This window comes from Ictidomys tridecemlineatus, unplaced genomic scaffold (genome assembly GCF_052094955.1).
Source record: "Ictidomys tridecemlineatus isolate mIctTri1 unplaced genomic scaffold, mIctTri1.hap1 Scaffold_83, whole genome shotgun sequence".
In the NCBI taxonomy this organism is placed as follows: Eukaryota; Metazoa; Chordata; class Mammalia; order Rodentia; family Sciuridae; genus Ictidomys; species Ictidomys tridecemlineatus.
In genome coordinates, this window is record NW_027526085.1 from 330,531 (window position 1) to 355,997 (window position 25,467).

The 25,467-nt window shown below is 45.4% G+C and overlaps 1 protein-coding gene across 5 annotated transcripts in view; it reads right to left on the reverse strand.

The window, feature by feature from the left end:
• Positions 1–25,467, reverse strand: part of LOC144374703 (palmitoyltransferase ZDHHC19-like) — a 54,049-nt gene that overhangs the window by 9,105 nt on the left and 19,477 nt on the right. For 3 of the 5 annotated variants that reach the window (XM_078037454.1, XM_078037452.1, XM_078037455.1), the window contains exons 2-9: positions 24,658–24,813; positions 24,149–24,223; positions 21,623–21,956; positions 21,056–21,149; positions 9,275–9,396; positions 8,627–8,766; positions 8,005–8,174; positions 7,465–7,570 (exon numbers count right to left, since the gene is read on the reverse strand). In XM_078037454.1, the coding sequence (XP_077893580.1) occupies positions 7,465–7,570; positions 8,005–8,174; positions 8,627–8,766; positions 9,275–9,396; positions 21,056–21,149; positions 21,623–21,638 (648 nt within the window). In that variant the 5' untranslated portion in view covers positions 21,639–21,956; positions 24,149–24,223; positions 24,658–24,813. Of the gene's footprint in view, positions 1–1,312; positions 1,650–1,981; positions 2,053–7,464; positions 7,571–8,004; positions 8,175–8,626; positions 8,767–9,274; positions 9,397–21,055; positions 21,150–21,622; positions 21,957–24,148; positions 24,224–24,657; positions 24,814–25,467 lie in introns of those variants that run through there. The other 2 variants (XM_078037457.1, XM_078037456.1) reach the window with 2 other exon arrangements.

Here is a 25,467-nt window from a genome sequence, read left to right on the forward strand (position 1 = left end):
AGACTGGCCTGGCCAATATACTGGGAACTCCACCTCAAACAAACAGAAAACCCACAAAACTGATGGTCAATTTTTCTTTCCTTTTCCACATCTGAGGATTGAATTCAGGGGTGTGTTACCATTGACCTACATCCCCAAAACTTTTTTTTTGATAAAGAACACAATTCTCTTTAAGTTACTGATCCTTGACTTGTGATCCTGCTGCCTCAGTTTCTTGAGTAGCTGAGCTTATAGATGGGCACTCCTGTGCCCAACTGTATTATCACTTTTCAAGTGTGCAGTAAATTAACTGGAACAACCTTATTGACCATTATATCTCCAAAACTTACTCATGTTTAACTGAAACTTTGTAATTTCTGACTAATCTAATAGCCTATTAGGACTCATAATAAACAAGTTCCCTTCCTATTATATGGAATCCTTTCCGGCCAAGAGTCAGGCAGTGTTGGTTCATGAGCTTGAGTCTCCAAAGAGCAAGGATCTTCCCTTCCAGGAGGGCTCTGTCCCAGCCCCTCAGAGCCTCCACCCACACTTCCCTGAACCTAGGACACATAGGCACAGCTGCCATAGGAAGCAGCACCAAACATGTGTATATAACAGACATGGGGTTCTTGGCACTCTCAACAGGGGAGTGAGGGCTCAGGAACAAGAGACCCCCACATGGGGCTCAGGAGATGAACTTCTGGTGCTTGTCCTGGCATTGCTGGGTGTGAAGGGAGAATAGGAGGCCAAGCCTCCCTTGGAAGCCTCCCAATGCACCACTGGGCTGATCAGAAGGTAAACACAGAGTCAGTACATGGGGGATCTCCCTACCCTCCACCCCACAACTCACAGTCAAGTCCCTTGGTGCCAAGAGTCAGGACAAGGGAGAGGGCTGGCACCACATTACTGCAAGAGACCATGGGGGACACTGTGGGTTACCCACCCCACTGTACACCTAATGCTCCACACAAATGTTTCACATTGTATGTCAAAAATTTCCATAAATAAAGAATCTGGAGTGCTGGGGTTGTGGCTCTGGGGTAGAGTGCTTGCCTCGCATGCATGAGGAACTAGGTTCAATCCATGGCATCACATAAAAATAAACAAATAAAATAAATATATGTGTCCATCTACAACTGATATTTATACATGTACATACATACACACATGCACACATACACCACACATACACAAACACATATAAAAGAAACTAAATTTTCTTTAAAACATAAACTACTAGATTAGTCTCAGTCCTCATTAATAGATGAGGAAACTGGGGACCAAAAAAGTAAGGACTGGCACCAAGCCAACCAGAAAGTGTGTTTCAGTCTTTTCTCTTTCTCTATCCAGGGACACCTGGGTGTGCTCTGAAGCCCTGTGACCTGGACCCTGCACCCTCCAGGTCCATAATCCCACTCCTTATGCTCCAAGTGCTTCAGCTTCAGGGCCAGCCCTACATCCGGGGCTTCCCCCAACACATGTGCAACCACAGATCCTCATGATTCAAAGCACACCCGATACTCCTTTCCTTCTGTACAGGTGCAGCCTTGTCACTCCTTGGGGGGGCCTGAGTGGTGCACCTGGGCCAAAGGAGGTCTTTAAGGTGTTCTTTTGGCCCCCAGTTGGTCCCCTGGTCCACCTGAATGCAGACCGCCTCGGACATGTACCTGGGAAGCAACAGGCCAAATGCAAGGAGTCACTACCCACCTTGGCCTGGACTCCCTGACCACTCTCACCCTCAGCTGGGAAAGCACAGAGCCCAGGAGCCTTATCCAGGCTGCCATTCCCCTCAAGCACATTTCTTGGGGCAAGAACCTACAACACCAAGGAAGAGTGAAATTCCCAGAAACTCCCAGAGTGCCCTGGAGAAAATCCCAAAGGAAAGGAACAGGAGTGTTAAGGCTGGGAGCTGGGGACAGGGACCAGGGAACTAGACCAAGCTTCACTCCCCCCACCAGCCCCAGGGTCCACCACTTGAGCCCTTGGTTTACCAACTTACTTAGGTCCCAAGGGTGCACAGAGTGCGATGTAACAGTTTGTTGGGCAGCCCACATTGAATGCCTTGTCATACTGGAGGGAGACGAGGAAGGGAAGAGGAGCTCAGAATCAGCAGGACTGGGTACGGTCATCTCTCAGGAACACTTGCTAAGTTGGTCAGTCAATCCAGGGCTCAACCTGGGCCTGTGGCCAGGCTCTAGGTACAGGAGTGCCCAAGAGTGACCCAGGGCCTCTTGTCTTCCCAGGCTCCCAGGAAGCGTGACCTCCCTCGACCCACTTGTGAGCAGCTGTCCCCAGACAGTGCTGACCGAGCACCCACCTCTCCTGCCTTCTCAGGGCTCTCAACCCCTAGTGCTTCCCTTTGCAGGATCCTTGCTCTGTCTCCATTGGCCTCACCTGTCCTCTCACCTCATCCTTCCAGGTACCTTTTAAGGTCTGTCTCCTGGTGTTCTGCTCAACTGATCCAAAGATCATGTCACCACCCCACTCCCACTTGACTGTCTTACCACTCGATTTTTCTAAAAATCTACCTTCATTGAGTTTCACTATCTGGGAGACCAGTGGCAGCAGGGGATGCCCAGACATATTTCCCTAGTCAAAAATCAGATTTTCCAAGAAAATCTGAGCTGAAGACCTTCAGTACACGAAGCAGGAAAGGCCAAGCTCAAAGGTCATGTCCTTCCCAGGACTCTGACTGGCTTCTCCTCTCCCTTATTCTACTTTCTCTTTCCCCTGAGTCCATCCATCAGCCTCGACCACTCCTCCTTCCAGAACAGGTTGAGTTTCACCCCAACTTCATGAGCTTTAGGTAGAAAATACTCTGTTATAGTAGAAAGTGGCCCAGCAGCACCTCTATCCACCCCAAGTCTCCAATGGCCTACACATGAAGACTTTCATCTTCAACACTCTCCTCTGCCAAAGGAAAGATGATTCCACATCAGAACAGCTCTGGACTATGTCCAAAAAAGCAACTCGAATCAATGTCCTCTATGAGGTTCTGCTTCCTTTAAGGTGTTCACAGCACATAAGAAATGAGTATACCACCAGGTACAGTGTCACACACCTGTAACCCCAGGGAATTGGGATTTTGAGGCTGGAGGATCACAAGTTCAAGGCCAGCCTCAACAACTTAGCAAGGCCCTCAACAATTTAGTGACACCCTATCTCAAAACAAAATAGAGCAAGGATTAGGGATGCAGCTTTGGTGGTAAAGCACCTGTGGGTTCAATCCCTAGTACCAGAAGAAATAAACTAATAGCAGAGCATTAAAAAATTACAGAATCTTTAAACTTTGAGAAAGAATATTTGATTAGATATATATCATGTGTAGAAAATATTGATTGTACATAAAGTATAGAAAATGTTTAAGGAATGATAGTAAATTTGTAAGAACTGAGCAGTAAATGTGAATACCGTCCTCCCCCCACATGGGACCCTATCACACACAACTGGAATCCAACATCTCTGAGGCACCCAGACCAGCCTCTCTCACTGGCTCCACTCTTGGGGCTCCTATTCCAATTCTGTGTCTCAAACACCCTCACACTCCACAGGACCAAAATTCAGCAGCATCTTCTTCTTGCCCCATCTTCTGCCCAACTTCCTGTTGTCTCTCCTTCTTCTCCTTATCCTGGGGGGTCAGGACACAATTCTTCTCTCTGTTCCTTTCCTCTTTCCTTCTATCCCCAAATGTTGGTTCTTCTGTTTGATGGTTCACTCATTGATTCAGATGTCTTTTCTCTGTGTGCTGGGGATTGAAGAATTCAGGGCCTTGCACATGCTAAGCACACACTCTACCACGGAGATGCACCCCCATCAGAAATATTTCAGGGCATCAAAAATGCTTGGGTCCAACCAGGAAGGGTGGCACACACCTGTAATCCCAGTGATTTGGGAAACTAAGGCAGGTTTGAGACCAGCCTCAGCAACTTAGTGAGACCCTGATTCATAATAAAAAGTAGCAGGGACTGGGAATGTAGCTCAGTGGTAAAGTGCCCCTGGGTTTAATACCGAGTAGCAAAAAAACAAAGCCCCGTCTCTGCACTGGGGATGGAAAGCACACCGCAAACAGCATGGCCAGCCTACTTTCAGTGGGTGAGGGCAGCTGCAACCTGAGGCCCTGTGCACCAAGGGGAGTGGAAAGGGTAGAGCATAGAGAGAGTATCATGGGAACCATGTAGGCAACCCAGCTCACACCACCCAGGTACATGCAGAGGAGAAGCCCAGAGAGTTAAGTGCTGAGACAGCGACTTCTGGTTTCAGAGGCTGTGTCTAGACCAGAAAGAGTAGTCTGAAAATGTCTGCTGAATTTGGCCATTAATGAGAGCATCATCCTGACAGCAAGGGCTGGGCTGAGCTGGGCCAGAAAGTGAAGGGGGAGCTAGTGAACAAGATCAACTCTTTCAGGAAATAAGGCCCAGAAGGTACAACAGGTGGAGTGGAGGCCTGGGATGTTAAGGCTGGGACTTGTATGACTTTTAAGATGAGCACAAACATGTGTAGATGACCATGGGAAGGAATGGTAGTGATGTAACAGCAGCACACAGGGCACTCTCTGGTGCCATCCACTCTTCTATGAGGTTTACATGAATTAACCCACAATTCCCTGTTTTACAGATAGGGAAATTGAGTGACCAGGAGCTGAGTAGCATACCCCAGGTCTCCCTGCTGCTCAGTTCTAGAGCTCCGATTTGAACTTATGTGGTCTTCACCAGAGTCTTTGCCACCAACCACCAAGCAAGTGAGTCTAGGAGGAGTTGCAGTCAGGGAATGGAGTATGCTGGGAGTGAAAGTTGGAGCATGAAATCAGTGCCTGAAATTAGTGCTGCCATTAATAGAAAGGAGCCCTGTCTGGTGAATCTTAGAGGGCAGACCACATTTAGGTCCCTTGAGACTTGGGGATCCTGGACATGGAAGGCCTCACTCTGAGCAGAGGAGGAAGAGCAATAGACTAAGGCCTGACCTAGGGCAGGAAAAACCACAGGATGGAGGAATGGAACAGGCTGCCAGGAAAAGTCAATGATGATACTAGAAGCTGGAGAGAGGAGAAGACAGGCAGACCACAGGGCTGAGGAATAAGGGCCAAGCACAGGAGTCACAGCTGGGAGGGAACGACATATGGCAGTGGTGGATGGGAGGTGATGAGCAGACAGGCTCCTCTGTCTGTTCAGCTATCTCAGGGTCTGAAGCTTCCCCTCCCCCACTGATGCCACCCACCAGTCTTCCTGAAAGAGCCTTTAGTTAAGTGATTGCCATACTAAAGGAATCCCAGGGCAAAGATGCCCACTATATCATTCCTAGTGGATGCTCAAAGAAAAAGCAATAAAGACACAGATGGGGAAGAAAGCAAAGAAACTGCTCCACAGGACATGAGGTTCCTTTTAGAGTGAACAACAACGAATGCTGGGGAAGAAGCTCAGTAATCGAGCACCCCTGGTTCGATCCTCAGTGCTGGAAAAACATCAACACTAAGGACTCCTGCTCTTTGGAAGATGCGATGAAGAAAATAAAATGTCAAGCCATGAATTGCAAGAAAATATTTGCAACACATACATCTGAATCCAGTATAGAGAACTCCTGAAACTCAATAAGAAAACAACACAGTTTTTTTTAAAATGGGCAAAGTTTGGAGCAAACACTTCACCATCAATATACCCATGGCTTATAAGACACAAAAATATGCTCAACACCATTAGTCATTAGGAAAATACAGAGTGGAGCCCTAGTGATATACCACTACTCATTTATTAGACAGGCTACAATTTGAAAACAAAAAAGAATAGTAACCAATGACAGTATCAAATGCTAGTGAGGATGTGGAGCAACTGGAATTCTCATTCATTGCTGGAACAAAATAGAAACATTAGAGTTGTTTTCTAAAATGTCCCATAAGTTTATCTCATGACTCAGCAATGCCACCCTTAACAATTTACCCAACAGAAATGAAAACTTATGTCCACATGTCTATGCATCAATGGTTGTTGTAGCAGCTTTATTTATAACTGCCTGAAACTGGCTGGGCACAGTTCCCCATGACTTTAATGGCTTGGGAGGCTAAGGCAAGTGGGTGACAAGTTCAAAGCCTCAGTACCTTAGGAAGGCCTTAAGCAACTTAGTAAGACCCTTTCTCAAAATTTTAAAAATTTTTCAAAAAGAAAACATAAGGGTGCTGGTTGTGGGGTGGGTGAGGCTGGGATTGTTGCTCAGTGGTTAAGCACCTCTGGGTTCAATCCCTGGTACAAAAACAAAACAAAAATTCTGCCAAAACCTAGATGCAAAGTAAAAATACTTCAATTGGTGAATGTACAAATAGTCTGTAGGGAAATACATACTACAAGAAACAAAAGAAAATAAACTACTGATATGAGCAACTACATAGATGAATCTCAAATGCATCGTGCTCAGTGAATGAAGCCAGACTAGAAAGCCCAAAACACCATTGATGCATGATTCTGGAAAGAGAAAAACCACAAGGACTCAGGGAGAGAAAATGACAACAAGAGATGAAAGGATTTTCTGGGGTAGTGAAACTGGTTAACCTTGATCTTGATGGAGAGTACACAATGTCATTTGTCAAAATCCCTAACTATAGATGAAAAAGGGTGAATTTACTGTTTCTAATTACCCCTCAATGAATGACATTTTCACAAAATTTTTCATGGCTCCCAGGTTTCCAGTTCTTCCAAACAAAATTCCAAGCTTGGCTTTCTGGGCCTTTCTAATCTTGACCCCCATAGGGTCAACCTCATTGCCCATGTCACCTTGTCCTTGAACTAGGATCCATTTCTTCATCATTCTGTTAACACCCTACTTTCAGATTTCTGTGCCTTTCTACAAAATTGTACCTCTCACAGTCAATGCCCTCCTGTCTGCCTCTCCAAAAGCACACCTAGGACACAAAGAGTGGCATGTTCTCCTCTACAGCGTGGGCTTCGCCAAACTCCCAGTCTCTTCCAGTTGGCTACACCACTCAGGACTGACCCCTTGCTCAGAGTGTTCCTGGTGTCTCCCAGTGTTATTCTGATGGCAGGTTGCTTATCAACACAAGGGCATGATGTACTTACTCACCCCTACACCCATCCCTCAAATAACTACCACCTAGAACACCCAGCACACAGTAGGCTTTCTTTTTTTTTTAAGAATTTTTTTAATATTTACTTTTTAGTTCTTGGCAGACACAACATCTTTGTTTGTATGTGGTGCTGAGGATTGAACCCTGGCCGCACGCATGCTAGGCGAGCGCACTACCACTTGAGCCACATCCCCAGCCCACACAGTAGGCTTTCAATGCAATGCACCCAGGAGGCAAAATGGCCCCAAGCTTCAGGGTATAGAAATATCTGAGCTGCATCTTCAGAGGTGGGTCTGGAAGGACTCATGAGGCATCATCAAGGCCAAGGGCAGTGGAGAAAGTGCACAAAGTGTCTAATTGAAGAGGTGCAAGATGCCTCCACACAGCCAAGGGCACACACACTCACCACTTACCTTCTCCTCATAGGGTCGCCTTGCGGTGCCCACCGCCACTGCCTTGATGAACAATTGCAGGATGAGCGGGACCAGGAGGGCCCCAGTGGGTACAGCCACTAGGATGCTGTGCACAGGCTAAGAATGGAAGCCATGGAAGAGCTCCTCCCTGGCCCGCTTTCGACCCCACTGCTCCCTCCTTACCTCCCACCCCAGGTAGCACTGCCCATGGCTCTCCCTCCATGGACTGGACAGTTAGTCCAGTACAACCAAGGGAAACCTCCCTCCACCACACTGTCCTCCCACCTGTCCCTTTTCAACTTTCATTACCCTACTCTGAGGGCCCCTAGATTCTTAACTCCACAGGCATCCTATCTCGTCCATGTTCCTGACTCCACTGGCCTTCCAAATGTCCTTCACAGGTCCTGCCAAGTGACTTCTCCCTCTAGCCCCGCCCACATCAGCCCCTCCCCTGTCACCCTGACCCTACTGGGCTGTTTGCCCCTCCCTCCCCACCACATCAGCACTTCCCAGTGTGCGCCCTTGGGAGTGTGTGGATACGTCATGATTTTGTCCAAAAACGCCACGTTCCTCCTGCATATGATGAAAACCACGCAGGTGGCCAGCACGGTACCCAGATAGAGGCACAGGGACACGAGGAGTAGCAGGTAGAGCCGGATGTTTCGGCGCCCCACGCAGTTATTCACCCACCTGCAATGGTGGTCGAACTCCTAGGGGAGAGGAGACAGGTCTGAGGGTCCTTCTGGAATGGCCTCCATCACTCCCTAATCCTGGGGCCTCCCCTAACGCAGCCCTCTAGGCCGCCTGCTGTTGACCTTACATAAGGGTTCCCATCTCAGTGAGAGCACAGTTAGGACCCCATGGCTCATCAAGTCACCTATCCTGAGTGAGGTCTTTAGAGACAAGACCTGCCTGGTGTCACGTGGGCCAGGACATGAAAACTCTGGGCCTCCATTTCCTCAAGTACTGGAAAAGGATGAAAAAAATGCCCTTCCACTACCGGCTGTCTGCTCTTGTGAACCATGTTCCCAGAGTGCCACATGAAGCACTCTGGGAATATGGTCTGATACCCCCACCTGGCCCACTCATGATGTGAGTTTCCTGGTCCTGGCCAGGTGCAAGGAGATAGGTTGGTGAGTGGACAGGGAGGAGGAGCACTCACCTCCACACAGATGTCACACCTTTTGCAGTGGAAGGTTCGGGGCAGGCGGTGAAAATAACACGTGGGACACCACGGCATGTGGTACAACCTGCCATTCACTCGTGCCATGTATACAGTCTCAGGGTCCTGCTTGAAGGCGCCTGGCAGGGAGAGAGGTGTGGGAATGGAGGAGGCCCTTGTATTACTCTGATGCTCAGGGCAGCCCCATAGCATCACTGGGCATCAAGAAGGTGGGGAGGAGGAGGGCAGGGGAACCCCAGTCCCTGTTGAGCAAGCTGACCACTCAGATGGGTGGCAGTCAGAGAGAAGGGCTGTCCAGCACAGGAGCTCTACATGGAGCTCCCCCTGTGGAATAGTGATCAGTGCTTGGAGTTGGGTGTGAAATGGGAAGGAGGAAGGGGGAACTGCGTGGTTGGAAGAGCCTGCTGCCTCTCTTGGCCCGTCCTCCCTTCTAAAGCAACTGGAAAACCTCCAGGATTCTGTTTTTCACACTTCAGTTGCTTGGGAAATGAAGTGCCAGGGCCCAAGTAATAGTGACAGGGTAAGAAGGGATCCTGAGGCCACAGGTGGGGTCAGCCCTTTACAAATGACCCCTGTAGGCACCAGCCTTGGGGTGCCACCTCCCTCTCCCAGAGTCCGAGGCCTTACCTCTGTTCAAGATTCCTGGGTCTGAAAAATTCATGCCAATGAGGCTATACAAACTCAGGAGGCAGAAAAGTCCGGAGACCACTGGGTAGGCCCACTCTCCATTTTGCGCCAGTGCTCGGCCTCTGAAATCAGAGCCAGACTCCGTTCTAGTCGGGGGTAACCCGGAGCCCCCATGAGGCCCGGCTCACCTGAGGTCAGACCCACACACCTTAAGGACAGATCTGAATATCCAGGCTAGAGACAGACCCCATTCCCTCCACCAAATGTCACCAGCATTACCAGCCTCCAACAGTCCCCCCAAATCCTCAGGCTCCCCACATCTCTGTGCTTCCCACTAAATATCCTCCTTCCCCTCTTGGCCTCCCTCCACCTCCCTGCCTCTGCACTCTCACTGTCTATTTCCCTTCTGTCTCTTTTTGAGAACCCACAGCTGGCCCGGAGACTCACGGAAATATAAAGAACACAGCACTTAGATACACCAGGGCTGCCACAGTGAAACAAGCCCAGAGGCTTGAGAATAGCCAGGATCTGGCTGGGGGTCGGGGTGGGGACAATAAATCGTTTGATACAGTCATGCTGCAATGCCTGCTCTCAAACAAATGAGAGCCAACTGCTCCTTCTCCTGGCTTGGCACCCAGAGTACCATGACTACAAATGTGACATCAGAGAGGTTCCGGAATGGGGGCTCTGGCTGCTTCCTGTGCCCACTGATATCAACCTTCCCCTGGCCTCACATACACACTTCTGGACGGGGACATCCTGCTCTTACAATGTGGCTTTGTTGGAGCTTGTGAGGATGGATGTAGTTTATCCCCCAAAGGTTCTTAGGCTGGAGGCTAGGTCCTCGGTGTGGCAGTGTTGAGGGGGTAGAACCTGCAAGAGGTAAGGCCTAGTGGGAGGTAATTTGGCCACTGGGGATGAGGCCCTTGGAAGGGAGTAATGAACTTCTCATGGGTCCCTGTTAGTTCCTGTGAGAGGGGGTGTTATAAAATGAACAAGACTCATCCTCCCCAGTTTCTGGCCATTCAGTCTCGACCCCTTGCATGTCTTCCCACCATGATGCCATTCACCATGTTGTAATCACTCTCACCAAAGATCAGTCTCAGGGGCTACCAAATGTTGCATTCTGTGCTAAATAAACCTCATCTCTTTATAAAGTACCCATTCTTGGGTATTTTGTTAGAGCAACAGAAAGCATCTAATACAGAGACCATGTCATATGGTTTATGGGGAGAAGTTTGGTGATGGTTAGTTATCCCCCTTTCAGGCCCAGTGCTAATGGAAGTAGGCATAAGTGCTCCTCGCTTATCCTAGTGCCACTTCTTCCTTTCTGTTGTAACAAAGCTCCAATTTGGGGAGGAGGTAGCAAGCTACCAACTAAATATCTTCCCAGTTTCCTTCACTTCCAGGGTGGGTTTTATGACATACTTCTGTCTCAACATAAAACATAAATTGGGCTGGGGACGTGACTCAATGGTTAAGCAACCCTCCGTACAATCCCTGATGATGATGATGATGATGATAACATAATGATAATAATTTGTACATATTTATGGCATAAAACATATTTTGAAACATGTATACATATACATTATTTCATATTCTTTTTTGTGTTGAGAACCCTTGAAATCTATTCTCTGAGTCATTTTCCAGTATATATAACATTATCAACTGTACTCATTCTGTTGTATGTTATTATTAACTGTAGTCATCTTATTGTACAATAGATCCCTTAAACTCATCCCCCTCATCTAAGTGCAATTTGGCTTCCTGGGACCAGCATCTCCCCCATCCACAGCCCAGCCACTCCTGGGCCCCTGGCAGTCACCATTCTGCTCTCTGTTTCTATGAGTTCAACTTTTATAGATTCCACATGTAGGTGAGATCATGTGATAGTTGTCCTATTCCTGGCTTATTTCCCCCAGTAAAATGTCCTTTGGCCTCCCTCATTCAATGCCACAAGTGACAGGACTTCCTAATTTTATTTAAAGACTAAATAGTGTCCCCTTATATTACTAAACCACATTTTTTATATCAACTCACCCACTGATAGACACAGCTTTTCCCATTTCTAGTTTCTGAGAATATTACTGCAATGAACATGGGGTGCAGATATCTATTAATACACTGATGCCATTTCCTTTGGATATATACCAAGTAGTTGGATGTCCGGACTGTAGGGTAATTTTTTTTTTTTTTTGGTGCTGGGGATTGAACCCAGGGCCTTGTCCATGCATGGCAAGCACTCTACCAACTGAGCTCTATTTTCGATTTTTAAAGAAACTTCCCATATTGATTTTCCTAATGACTAGACTAATTTAAATTCCACCAAACATTCTACAAGAATTCTAGTTTCTCCCTATCCAGACCAGTACTTAATATCTTTTGTCTTTCTTTTTCTTTTATTTATACTCAAGTTGAACCCAGGGGTACATTACCCAGATACACAACTGCAGACCTTTTTAAGTTTTATTCTGAGATCAGGTCTCACTAAGTTGCTGAGGTTTACCTTGAATTTATAATCCTCCCACCTCAGCCTCTTGAGTTACTGGTATTAAGGCATGTGCCGCTGGTTCTTTGGTCTTTTTGATAATAGTCATTCTAATAGGTGTGGGAGGGTATCTCATTATGATTCTAACTTGCATTTCTCTAAGGATTAGTAATGTTGAACATTTTTTTCAGCTTTCTCTTGGTCAATTGTGTTTCTACTGAGAATGCAATGATGTTTGAGTCACAGTCTACCTTCAAATTTTATGTCGATTTCTGTTTTAGCACAAGAAGGGATGACATGCATTGGGTCATGGAAAAAGGTCAGGAGTGGTTCTAGAATCATAAATACCAGGTCTATTGAGCTTTGTAGCAGACCATGCTAGCCTTAGGTTTTCTTTTTTTGTTTGTTTGTTTTTTGGTTTTTTAAATTAGTTATATATAACAGCACAATGCATTTTATTTCATTGTACACAACTGTAGCGCAACTTTACATTTCTATGCTTGTACCTGATGTAGCATCACACCATATGTGCATTCATACATGTACTTAGGGTAATGATGTCCATCTCATTCCACCAACTTTCCTATCCCCATGCCCCATCCTCACCTCTGCCTCCCCTTTGCCTCATCAAAGTTCCTCCATTTTTTTCTTATCAGAGAGAACATTCAGCCTTTGGTTTTTGAGGATTGGCTTACTTCAATTAGCATGATATTCTCTAACTCCATTCATTTACCTGCACATAATTTTATTTTCTTTTAATGCTGAGTAGTAATATTCCATTAGGTATATATATACCACAGTTTCTCTATCCATTCATCTATTCACAGGCATCCAGGCTGTTTCCACAGTTTAGTTATTGTGAACTGAGCTTCTATAAACATGGATGTGGCTGTGTCTCTGTAATATGCTGATTTTAAGTCATTTGGAAATAGACCTAGGAGAGGGATAGTTGGGTCAAATGGTGGTTCCATTTAAAGTTTTCTAAGGAATCTCCATACTGCTTTCCAGATTGGTTACACCAATTTGCAGTCCCACCAGCAGTGTATGAGTGTACCTTTTCCCCCACATCCTCATCCACCAACATTTATTGTGGTCTGTATTCAACACACAGGGCACTTTCTGGTACAGCCACCGTTCTATGTGGTTTACATGAATTATACCACAATCTCTGTTTTACAGATAGGGAAGTTGACTGACCAGGGGCTAAGTAGTTACCTAAGGTCTCCCTGCTGGTTAGTTCTAGAGCTGTGATTTGGACTTATGAGGTCTGGCTCGAGAGACCTTGCCACCAACCACCAAGCAAGGGACTCCAGGAGGAGTTGCAGTCAGGGGGCAGAGTAGAAAGGGAGTGAAGTTGGAGCATGGGATCAATGCCTGAGATGGGTGCTTCCAATAATAGAAAGGAACCCTGACTGGGGAATCCCAGAGGGCAGACCACATTTAGGTCCCTTGAGAATAGTGATCCTGGACATGGAGGGCCTCATTCTGAGCAGAGGAGGAAGGGCCTATGGCCTGACCTGGGGCTGGAAGAACCACAGGATGGAGGAAGGGAAAAGGCTGCCAGGCAAACTCAATGATGGAGTGAAGCTGGACAGAGGAGAAGACAGGCAGACCACAGGGCTGAGGAAAAAGGGCCAAGCTCAAGAGTCACAGGTGGGAGGGAACCACATATGGCAGTGGTGGGGTGCTGAATAAAAGGATGGGAGGTGATGAGCAGACAGGATCCTCTGTCTTTTCAGTTGTCTCAGAGTCTGCAGCTTCACCTCCCCCCACTGATGCTGCCCACCAGTCTTCCTGAAAGAGCCTTTAATCAAGCGATTGCCATACTAAAGGAATCTCATGGCAGAGATGCCCACTCCTATCATTCCTAGTCAACACTAAGAAGAAAAAAAAATAAAAACACACATGTTGGAAAGAAGAAAATAAATCTGTTCCTCACAGAGGACATGATTTTCCAAGTAGAATAAATAACAACACTCAGTGGCAGAGCACCTCGATTCAAACTCCAGAACTGGAAAAACAACACCACTAAGAACTTCTGTTCTTCGAAAGATGCTATGAAGAAAACTGAATGAAAAGCCACAGATTGCAAGAAAAATTTGGAAAACATAGATCTCAACCCAGTGTACACAACTCTTATAACTTAGTAAGGAAAGAAAACAATATTTTTTAAAAGAGAAGTAGATTGGAGCCAACACTTTGCCAAAGACCTACCAATGAACAAGAAGACATAAAAATAAGCTCAACATCATTGCTCATTAGGAAAACATAACCTGGAGCTTAAATGAGATGCCACTACTCATTTATTAGAAAGGCTTCAATAAAAAGAGAAAACAAAACAAGAACAAATGACAGTGTGAAATGTTGGTAAGGATGTGGAGCAACTGGAATTTTCATACTTTGCTGGTAGAAATTAGGAATGGTACAGTGATTTTGAAAGAAAAATGGCAATTTTCTACAGAGTTCCACCTACAGTTACCTTATGACTCAGCAATGCCACCCTTAAGAATTGACCCAACAGAAATGAAAACTTAGGTTTGCATGCCTGTACACCAATGTTTGTAGCAGCTTTCTTTATAGCTGTGAAAAACTAGCTAGGCACAGTGGCGTGTGCCTAAGTTCTAGCCACTTGGGAGGCTAAGACTGAAGGATTGCAAGTTCAAAGCCAGCCTCAGCAAATTAGCAAGGTTCTAAGCAATTCAATGAGACCCTGACTCAAAAGAAAAAAAAAAAAAGAAAAATAAAGGGGGCAGATGGATCAGAGATGCAGCTCAGTGGTTAAGCACCCCTGGGTTCAATCCCTGGTACAAACAAAAGAAAACTAAAACACTGTGGAAAAACTAGATACAATGAACAATCCTTCAATTGGTGAATGTATAAATACTCTATAGGAATGCTATTCCCAGTGTGGGCCCTTGGGACTGTGTGGCTAGCAATGGCTTTGTCCAAGGATAATGACATCACCGTGGTGGCCACAAGGAAGACGATGCACATCACCAGAAGGGCACCCAGGTACAGGCAAAGGGACACAAGTAGCAGCAGGAAATGCCAGATGTTCAGATACCTCAAGCTGTTGCTCACCTGCCCACAGTGGTGGTCCAACTCCTAGGGGAGAGGAGGCAGACCTCAAGGGACTATCTGACCTGACTTCCATCACCCCCAAATGCTCAGGTCTTCCCCAACTCAGCCCCCTAGGCTTCCTCCTCTTGGCCCTACACACAGGTTTTCATCTCAAGGACAACCTGGCATTTCCATGGTTAGGGCACAGTTAGCCCCATAGCACATCAGGTCACCTGTTCTGAGCGAGATTTTTAGAGACAAGATCCGCCTGGTGTCACTTGGAGCAGGACATAAAAACTCTGGGCCTCTGTTTTCTCAGATACTGGATGAGGATGAAAAAAACACCCTTGCCCAACCAGCCGTCTGTACTTGTGAACCCGAGTAGGGTGGGCACATCAGACAAACACACTCAGAACCAGGAAACCCTACAACTAGGACACCCAGACCAAGACATGCAATGATCCCCAGGACCAGGCAGCAGTCAGCAAAAAAGGCTGGGAATCTAGTATCAGCAAGCCAGGGGAGGGCACAGTCACTGCCTTTCCTCCCCCTGACTCCACCAGGCTCAGCACAGAGGGGATGCCCTTTGCATGTCAGCACCTGTGCAAGCAAGGCCAGCCTCCCAGGACAGGTGCAGAACTGGAGGCAATAACAGATGGAAGTGAGCAAGAGTAGCAGGGAGCCACTTTTAGCACACTGGGAAGATGGTCTCATACCCACCTGTGGCCCACTTATGCTGTGAGTTTCCTGGTCCTGACCAGGTGTCCAGGGATGGGTTGGTGAGCGGACAGGGAGGTGGAACACTATGTCCACAAAGATGTTACAACAGGGACAGTGGAAGGTCTTGGGTGGGCAGTGGGAGGAGCAATGTGGGCACCAGGGCATTTGAAAGGTCCTTCGATACATCCAGGCCACATATGCTGCCCTCAGGGTTCTGTTTGATGGAGCCTGGCATGGGAAAAGTTTTGGGCAATGACAAGATCCCCTTCTATCACTCTGCCGCTCAGGGCAGCACCATAGCTGGAATGCAGGCATTATCTTCTTCTAGGATTATCTTCTATGTTGAAATAATATATATATATATTGTTAGAGAGGGACCTACCTTTGCTACTGAAATTTATTTCTTCATACTGTGCCTGGTCTTACCATGAAACCATGATATTAGTAGCAGGAAGAACTCTGGTAGCTCTTGTGCTATTTAGCTCCAACATAAGTGTAAAGAGTTTTGAGAACATTTGATTTTTAATTGATATTCTTCCCAGGGTAAATAAACCCTTTCTAGTCAGTGCCACAGAGATGTTGTCAAGAGTAAAATTATACAATTTGATGTTGTCTGGGATGGACTGTTGAAATATATATATTTACATTGCTATAAAGAAGCTCAAATGAAAACAATGAAATAATAAAATTGAGGGAAGAATTCACAACCCTGGGTACTGGCCTCCAAATACTTCACCACTTTGAAGATGGAAGAAAATATTCTTAGTAACATACTGACTTTTCCAGGTGAAACTGGACTATACAAACAAAATTTGAATGTGTGATTTCACTTAAAATGTTTGTCCTGTCTCAGAGACCTGATACAAAACCAACCAATTCAATCAAATGCATAATCCTTCTCTTGGATTGCTTTACGAATAAGAGAGGACAGATTTTTTTAATAGAACAAGAATTTTATGCAAAATCTGAGCTTTACTATTCTTCATAGAGTGGGAGGAAAGGAGTGGAGGGAGTTTAGAAGGCTCTTTGAAGGAGAAGCCAAGTTATTAGAGCAAGCTCCAGGTTCTTTGAGACTCGTCTTCCTGTCTTTCACTGGGCACAGTCAGTACTTCCACAGCCTGTGCACCTGGGAGGAAGGCAAAGCATGGAGAGATGGCAGAGGGGGGAGACAAGCAACTGAGCATTTGAACATATGTGCTTGCTCTGAGTGCATGGGTGTATGATTGGCAAATGGGGAATAGACTGATAACATTTGACTTTGAAAATGACTTTGAGCCCTGCTACACTAAAACTTGCTTTACCAGCTTGGAAGACAAATATGCCCGCATCTGTTTGTAAAGTTCTAACTAATCACTGTGCCACCCCACAAGCAAGTTCACAGGAAATGTTGTTTCCTTCAGGACTTCCCACTGGGTTTGCCCAAGAATTCTCTCCAGCTCTCTTTGCCTTTAGGAGCTTGGTGCTGGCAAAAGAGGGGAAGGAAGAAACCCATAGGGTCCTGCCTGAGGAGACTCCCTGCTTCCCCTCAGTCTTTCACACCAACCAGTGCAGGGAGCCCACACTTGGGGAAGACTGGGATCCTTTTGTTTTCTGACTGCATATGCTGCTTCTCCTGGCCTCTCCATGGGAGCTTGTAGGGAGGTGGAAGGAGCTACTTGGAGTGCTTTCCTGCCAGCTGACCCCACACTTGGTCATCTCAGCCCACCAGAGAACTTCCAACATGTGAATTTTCAAAAGGAAGAAATCAGGATTGCTTTTGACCTCCCTGACTTCTGCAAATTTGCCAGCCCTGTCCCTCAGGTAGGGCAGTGGGGTGCAGGAGGGACACACACCTGGCTAAGAAAATCTCCATGTGGTAAACAATCCTAGGTGTAACTCTTCTCCTTGGCTATGGAGAATTCTGTCTGTGGTACAAAGCTTCCACAAGACATAGTGGACCTGTGATGTTTCACTGTTTTACTTCCCAAAGATTTTTGAGGCTTGAGGCAAGGGCTAGTAAGAGGCAAAGCAATTTACCTTGACCTCAGAGCACTGCCCCAAGTAGAAGAGCCATCTGGTAGAAGCAAAGTTAGTTTTAGAATGTGTGCTTAGGTAGGTGCAACTAACTCAGACTATGTAGAACTTTGTCTAACACTGCTTTTTTTCCCATTAAAATGCTATTTTAAAATGTTTAATCCTATAGGAAAGTTTCAAGAACAGTAAAATAATGTGCACCATAATCTGTATACTTTTCTATATGTAAATGAGGTTAAGCAAAAATGAAGATTAGCATGACACCAATATGTATTCAGCTAAATTCATCAATTTTAATATTTTGGTATGTATAGGAAAATTTTCTTGTACCACCATACTAATATCACTTTGAGGAAATTTGATATTGATATGAAACTACTATCAAGGTATATATTCCATATTCAAATTTTCCTAAATCCATTATAGCTGGATTTTTTAAATATACAGGATATGATCAAGGATCACATGTTGCATTTTGTTGTCATTTTTCTTTAGAATCCTGTAATCTATAATGGTTTTCTGACATTTTTTATACAGCACTGACATTGTGGAAGTGTCCTGAACAGTTGTTCTGCAGAATTTGAATGTTTCTGATTGCCTCCTCATGATCTGTTTTAGGCAAAACATTTCTACAAGAATTGGACAGATGATACTTATTTCATGGAGTAGGGGGTGGGAAACTTAACATCTGTTGTCAAGTACAGTTAATGTTGAACTTTGATCATTCAGCATGATGCTGTTTGATTGAGAAGGTAAAGTGTTGTCATTCTGGTTTCTCCTAACTTACTGCATATGCAAAAATAAATGTTGGTGAGGATGTGGGGGAAAAGACACACTCATAGATTGCTGGTTGGACTGCAAATTGATGTAATCATCATGGAAAGCAGTATGGAGATTCCTCAGAAAACTTGGAATGAAACCATCATTTGACCCAGCTATCCCACTTCTCAGTCTATTTCCAATAGACTTAAAATCAGCAAACTACAGTGATGCAGCCACATCAATGCTATAAAGTAGCTCAACTCACAAAATAGTTTTACTATGGAACCAACCTAGGTGTCCTTCAACAGACAAACAGATAAAGAAAATGTGGTCAATATGCACAATGGAATATTACTCAGTTTTAAAGAAGAACAAAGTGATGACATATGCCAGTAAATGAGTGGAAGTTAAGAATATCAGACAAAAACAACTGATAATTAAATTTCCATGAAGCTTGAGTAAGACACACTGGACAAAATACACATCAAAGTATTTCAGAATGAAATACTTTGCACAGCAAAAAGGGAAATGCCAATGGATGAGTAATTGTACTTACTGGGAAATAGTGAACTAAAAAGAAAAGTAAATGAGGACTTACAAAAATGGTTTCCATAAAAATGATTGATTTAAAATATGAAAGTCATTGATATATAAACAATGAATCATTACAAATCACCTAATTGTAATAAAATAAAAGGTACAAGAAAAACACATAAATTATATGTACAGAATGTAGAGAATAGACTTACACTGAAAACTTGTAATTTACTCTTTTGGGGGGACAAACAAAAGAAAACACTGGCAGATAAAGTTGAGAACACAGCTTTTAAAATGATACACCATATGCACAACTTTAAAAATGATACATGCATACTCCCATTTAAACCAGGTGTTCCTCTTTCTCCCTTCAACATCCCCCCATTCAGGTTAGCCCCCAACCAAAGTTTCCCTTCACACTTACTCCCCCAACAAGGCCCCACTATTGAAGCCAGGTACCAGCCCTAAAACCTCTACCACACAAACTCAGCTGCCTCCAGGAGCACCCAGGAACAGCACCCAAGTGCCTCTGCCCCACTGCCCTGCAACCTCTGCCACACCCACTCAGCTCAAGAGCACCCAGGAACAGCACACTAACTCCTATGCCACACTTCCCCACCTCAACAGGCCTTAGCACTAATGCCCCCTCCAGGCACTCACTCAGAGCAGGCAGCCACTACCCCACATAGCTGCCAGTCCCTCTGCACCTCTCCAGCCAGGGTGGCGCCCCCAGAGGCCTCACCACCTGTATCTGCTCTAGTCATCACCTTGCAGCCACAGGCACTGAGTGCCCCCTCCCCACACCCTACCCCACCTAGCCTCTGGTCCCAGGACACCTCTCCTGCAAGGGTCCAACCCCCACAGGCCTCAGAAAGAGGCCCCTCGCAAGGGGCCAGCACAGCATGCCCCCTCCACACACACTACTCCACCCAGCTCTAACTCATCTAGCTCCAATCCCCAATGCCTCTCCAGCCAGGGCTGCGCGCCCCCTCCAGACCTCAGCATGAGCGCCCCCTCAAGTAACTGCCTTGCAGAGACAGGCACAGTGTGCCCCATCACCACACATTACCCACCAAACTCCTTCAGCACCCAGCTCCGGTCCCCTAAAACCTCTCCACCCAGGGCCATATGCCACATACCACTGGGGACACTGGAGTCCTCCCTACCTGAGACTGTCCTCATAAGTCCACAAGGACCAACAGGAGGTGGTGGTGAGGGCCATGCTGCCCCTGTGGGAGGCCCAACATCCTCACCAGGAACCATAAATGAGAAAGGACGGCAAGGACACCTTCCCAGAGGGTGACATAGTCTAGGGGCAAGACTGGAGCAGCCCAGGCAGCCATCAGTAGAAAGGATCTCTGTGATTTGAAGGCCCTAGCTTCTCCACAATCTGCAGTATACTTTTAGGCTGCCCAGAAATCCACTGTGCAGATGCAGTTTGGAATAAGTTCCTGCATGAATCAGTGAATGTGTGCAAACTGCATGCACATGTGTGTCAAGGGCGGGGGTATGTGCTGGGATGTTCCCAGGCCCTACCTCACAGTTATAAAAACAGTTAAGCCCTCCCAAGGTACTACCTCACCCAGCTCTGGTCCCCTAAGACCTCTCCATCCAGGGTTGTGCCGCTACAAACCTCAGGAAAACTGCCCCCTCCAGCTAACCCCTAGCAAGAACAGGCACAGTGCACCTCTCCCCACAAAAGTTCCTACCCCACCAAGCTCCACCCCATTCACTCTGGTCTCCCAATAACTCTCCAGCCAGGACTGCACCCCCACAAGCCTCAGCACAAGCACCCACTGTAGGCACTGCATTGCAGTGACAGGCTCAGCAAGTACCCTCCCCATGTACTACCCCATCCAGTTCCTGGTGCCCTAACACCTCCCCAGTGAGGGCCTTGTACCCACAGGCCTCAGCAATAGCGCCCCCTCCAGGCATCTCCTCACAGGTACAAACACAGTGTGCCCCTCCCCACCAACTACCTCACCCAGCTCCGTTCCCCTGAAGCCTCTTCAGCCAGGGCGGTGCCCCCAAAGGCCTCAGCATGAGCTTCCTCTCCAGGCAACACTTTACAGAAACAGTGTGCCCCCTCGTCACACACTACCACACCTAGCACCTACCCCATCCAGTCTGGTCCCCCAACACCTCTCCAGCCAGGGCCATACACAACACATTGCTGAGGACACTGGAGGTCTCCCTACCTTGGCTCTGCTCCCAGTTTCAGCAGGAAGGATCTCAGGTACTTGAGGAACATGCTTCTCCACTGTCTACTGGCCACTTCTGGATGCCTGGAAACTCAGAGCACAGAAACAGCTTGCAATATGCCCGCCCAAGCTTGTGTGCCTCACGCACTCGCCTGTGTGTTGAGGGTGGGACTTTGCCCAGGAATGTTACAAGGTAATGTCTAGCAACAACAGGCACAGTGCGCCTTCTCCCCAGACACTACCCCACCCAGCTAGGGTCCCCTAAGATCTCCAGCCAGGACCCTTCCCCCACAAGCCTCAGCATGGTCACCCCTTCAGTCACTGCCTCCCATGGATAGCACAGAGCACACCCTCCCCTGCACTATCCCACCCAGCTCCTACCCCACGGAGCTCCTACCTCACCCACCTCTACCCCTCCCACCTCGTACCCCACCCTGCTTCTGGTTCCCTAAGAACTATCCAGCAAGGTTCCTATCCCAAATAGGACTCAGCAGGGTCCGCGCATCCATGAACCACCTTACAGGGAGAGAGACACACTCTGCCTCCTCCTCATGCATTACTTACCCAGCTCTGGTCCCATGACGCCGCTCCAGCCAGTGCTGCACCCCACAAACTGCTGGACACACTGGTGCCCTCTCTACCTGAGGCTCTCCACTGGGATGCACAATGTCCAACAGGAGCACAGTGGTGAGTGCCAGGCTGCCTTTGTGGGAAGCCTCACATCCTCACCAGGAACCGCAAAGTTGAAAGCTAGAAGGGACTTCATCCCAGAGGGCGACAAAGCTTCTTGGCCAGGAGCAGAGCAGGCCAGGCAGCCTTGCAAAGGTAGGTCCTCAGCTACTTGAAGACACGCGCTTCTCCACCATCTGCCTGAAACTTCTAGGCCGCAGGAAACCCACTGCACAGAAGTAGTTAGCAGTGCATCTGTGCATGCGTGCGTGCGTGTGTGTGTGTGCATGCATGTGCGCGTGGAGCATGACCGCGTCTTGCATTCGCTCGTGTGCGCATCATGCATTCACTTATGAGTTGAGGGCAGGGCTGTGCCCAACAATATAGGGGTGGGGCCACATGATGTGCAGGGAGGGCGAGCGGGAAGTAGAGTTCCCGGGAAGATGGGGAGGATGGCTTGTGTTGCAGGAGGGGGCGCTGCAGAACTTGCCCAGGAGGTGGCGTAGGGTGCCGGTTCCTTGTCTGGGCCACAGTATAGGAGGCAGTGCAGGAATGTTGTGTCGTACCCCCGCTCCCCTGCAGTAGCGCTTGAGGTTGGGGTCCATGCACAACTTTTGCTGTTTGGAGCCAAGGTAGTTCTCACAGCCCTCCTGGCTTCAACTTCTGGGAGGACTGGAGTTCTGGCCAATGCGGTGCTCAGCACTAAATAACTCTGGCCAAACATGGAAACCTGCCGGTGCCAATCCAGGGACCTGGTAGTGATGATGCAATTGCTTGGCTGCACAAGACTGCTGAGGTCTCCTGTCAGATATATATATGTATATATACATACACACACGTACATATCTGAACCAGTAAGCACAGCTAGCACTCACAGGTACATATACACCTGATCACATGGATTTATGTAAAATTGGTTAATATGTAGAGATAAGGTTAGGGTTAATATGAAATTTTGGTTTGAGTTAGTGGTAGGGTTAAAGATTAACATGTGTATGTGAAAATATGAACAGTCCTAAGTATTTACATTAAAAATGTACTGAAACATATATAAACATACATGTTATAACACAGAGAAGAATACAATATGAGTAATGTGATTATACATGTTGTATATAAGTGGAGGTGAGGATATAACCTATAAATTACATATATTAGTATAGATGCAGATTTATCATTAAACAATTAAAATAGAAGTCAAAATACAATTTAAAATTTATTGGACTACATGGATTCAAGTCAAACTGGATTTAGATAGAAAGGTAATGTAAAGATAATAAAAAATTTGGTTTGAGTTAGGATTAGGGTTAAAGAATGGACATGTATACTGGGAAATATCTGTATTCATAAGATGAATGTGTGAAAATATGTTAAAAATACATAAAAACATGCATGGTATGACATTAGGGAGACTGTTATATGAATCATATGATGAGACATTTTGTAAATAGGGAGTTTCAAGGATATACCCTATAAATTATATACAGTGATATGTATGTGAATTTAATATTGATCATTGAAAATAAAAGTCAAAATACACTTTAAAATTCTTATTGGTGTACAAGGATTGAAGTAAAATTTGCCTTTCTTATAGAAGTAACATAAAGGTCAATATAAAATTTTGGATTGTGTTAGGGTTTTAGTGTAAGAATGAATATGTGAATTGGGAAATATCAATATTCATAAGAATATACTGTGAAATTATGTATGAAAGCATATATAAAACCACATGTTGATACAGGCATAAGTAAAATGTGAGTCATGTGATTACAAATTTGGTAAACATGGGGATGAAGAATATATCCTATAAACAATATATACCAGTATATATGCAAATTTAATATTGATAATTGAACATATAAGTCAAAATGCACATAAAATTTTATCATAGTGCACATGCTTTTAATAAAATTTAGTTCAGTTACTTATTTGAAGAGAACTGATAATGCAAGTTATATAATAGAAAGTATTTTCAAGGTAACAAATTTTTACCATGACAGTAGGATACCTGGTCATTGAATCCATACCTAGAAGCATTGCTTAAAAAACTATGCTTATATTTTAATGTAAATTTTTTTCCCAAAACATACTAAACGTTTCTAACTATGATGTGTCAGTACTCTTGGGAAGGAGGTTAACAAATGTCAACCTGACATTGAATAAGGAAAAACAAGAGACCAAACAGGGAAAGTCCTCCAGGTATAATTCCAGAACTGAAATGTTGATTTTGTGCCAGTTTTAGACTCTAATCCCTACTCCTGGGGGGAGTAAGGGAAGGAGAATTCATTTCATGAAATAAATTTGGGAAATGAGGTCAAAGAATCTGATCTCTTTCATAGAGCATTCTAATTAAATCTATTCCTCAACTGTCATGGAAATTCTTTTTCAGTACTGACACAGAGTGGAGTCAAGGTGTCATACCTGGGCTGGATGGCCCCTCAGGAGAGCTTGTTTCCAAAGCACTGTCTGGAGGAATCCCATCTACTAACTGCAGGGCTGAAAGGAACAACACAATTTATAAACAAGCCTCATACATAAAGCACCTTTACAGCTTCACTGTAGCTTTTTTATATATAATCCAGAAAGAATTGAGCCTTGACCTTGCTAAAAGTCATTTTACTACCCAACTGTGAAATGACAAAATTCCACTTAGATTCATTTCTCTCACTATATAAGTCAATCCTGGAGTGGCAATGTTTTCTAATTAAGTTTACAAATTACAATCTGCTCATTTTCGGATAATGAAGCCATATAATTTTGTCATTTTATTTTGTGTTGCAGATTCATAGAAAGTAGTCAAGTGAGAATAATCAGGGACTATTTATAAATCCTAAATATCATTATTTAATAAAAAGACAAACATATCATTTCTGTTTGTATTAAGCAGAACATAATACAAATGAAAGTGTTAATGGGAAAAGTAACATTACCAGTCACTCGGCCATTTCCATCACTTGAATGCTGAGCTGCTTTGGAGGGTGGGGAAGGTGCTTTTCACTTTGTTCTCCTCAAAGATGAAGTTCCCCAATGGAGGAGCTACTGAGCCGCAGTGAGCCTGTTCTCACTATGCTTGCTTCACAGGGACTCTGTAAAAAACAAAAAAACCAAACACAATCCTATGAATAGAAATTAATTGCAAACCTTATGAAGACACTGATCTTTAAAACAAATCCATCATCTACCAAAATGAAGCACAATAGTAATTTATTAAAAAAAATAGTTATGGAACAAAGAAAATCTGTGCAGAAGTAAGGTAAAATATAAGGAAAAATAAAATATATCCCTCCCCAATTAACTTAGACTAGGACAGGGGACAAATATGAAAATAACAAATTGAAATGTAAAAGGCTTTTGAGAAATACAGTTAAAAACTAACTTTTACAGAAGAATCAGAGAAATTATTGAATGTAAAGTAAGGTTTTAAAAGGAGAAGAGTACTGGTACACTAATAGCTGTCTTAGTTAATCTATCTCTTTTTAGCACCAGTGTATCAGTGGAAAATGTTTCAAGAATTTATATTTGCCCAAGATAAGGTCCTTGAGGTCACAGACTACAAGTGGCTACTGCTCACATTCCTGGCAGGTGAATGTCTGCAGAACCTAGGACTATCCTGCATCCTCAGGCAGATTGATGCCTCCTGGCCAACTGCCACACCATCTTTGCTCTTTGACTTATAACAAAACTTAGAATTGTTCATACTTTATTTCTACAATTTCTCTTTTCCCACTTGAGTTTCCCAA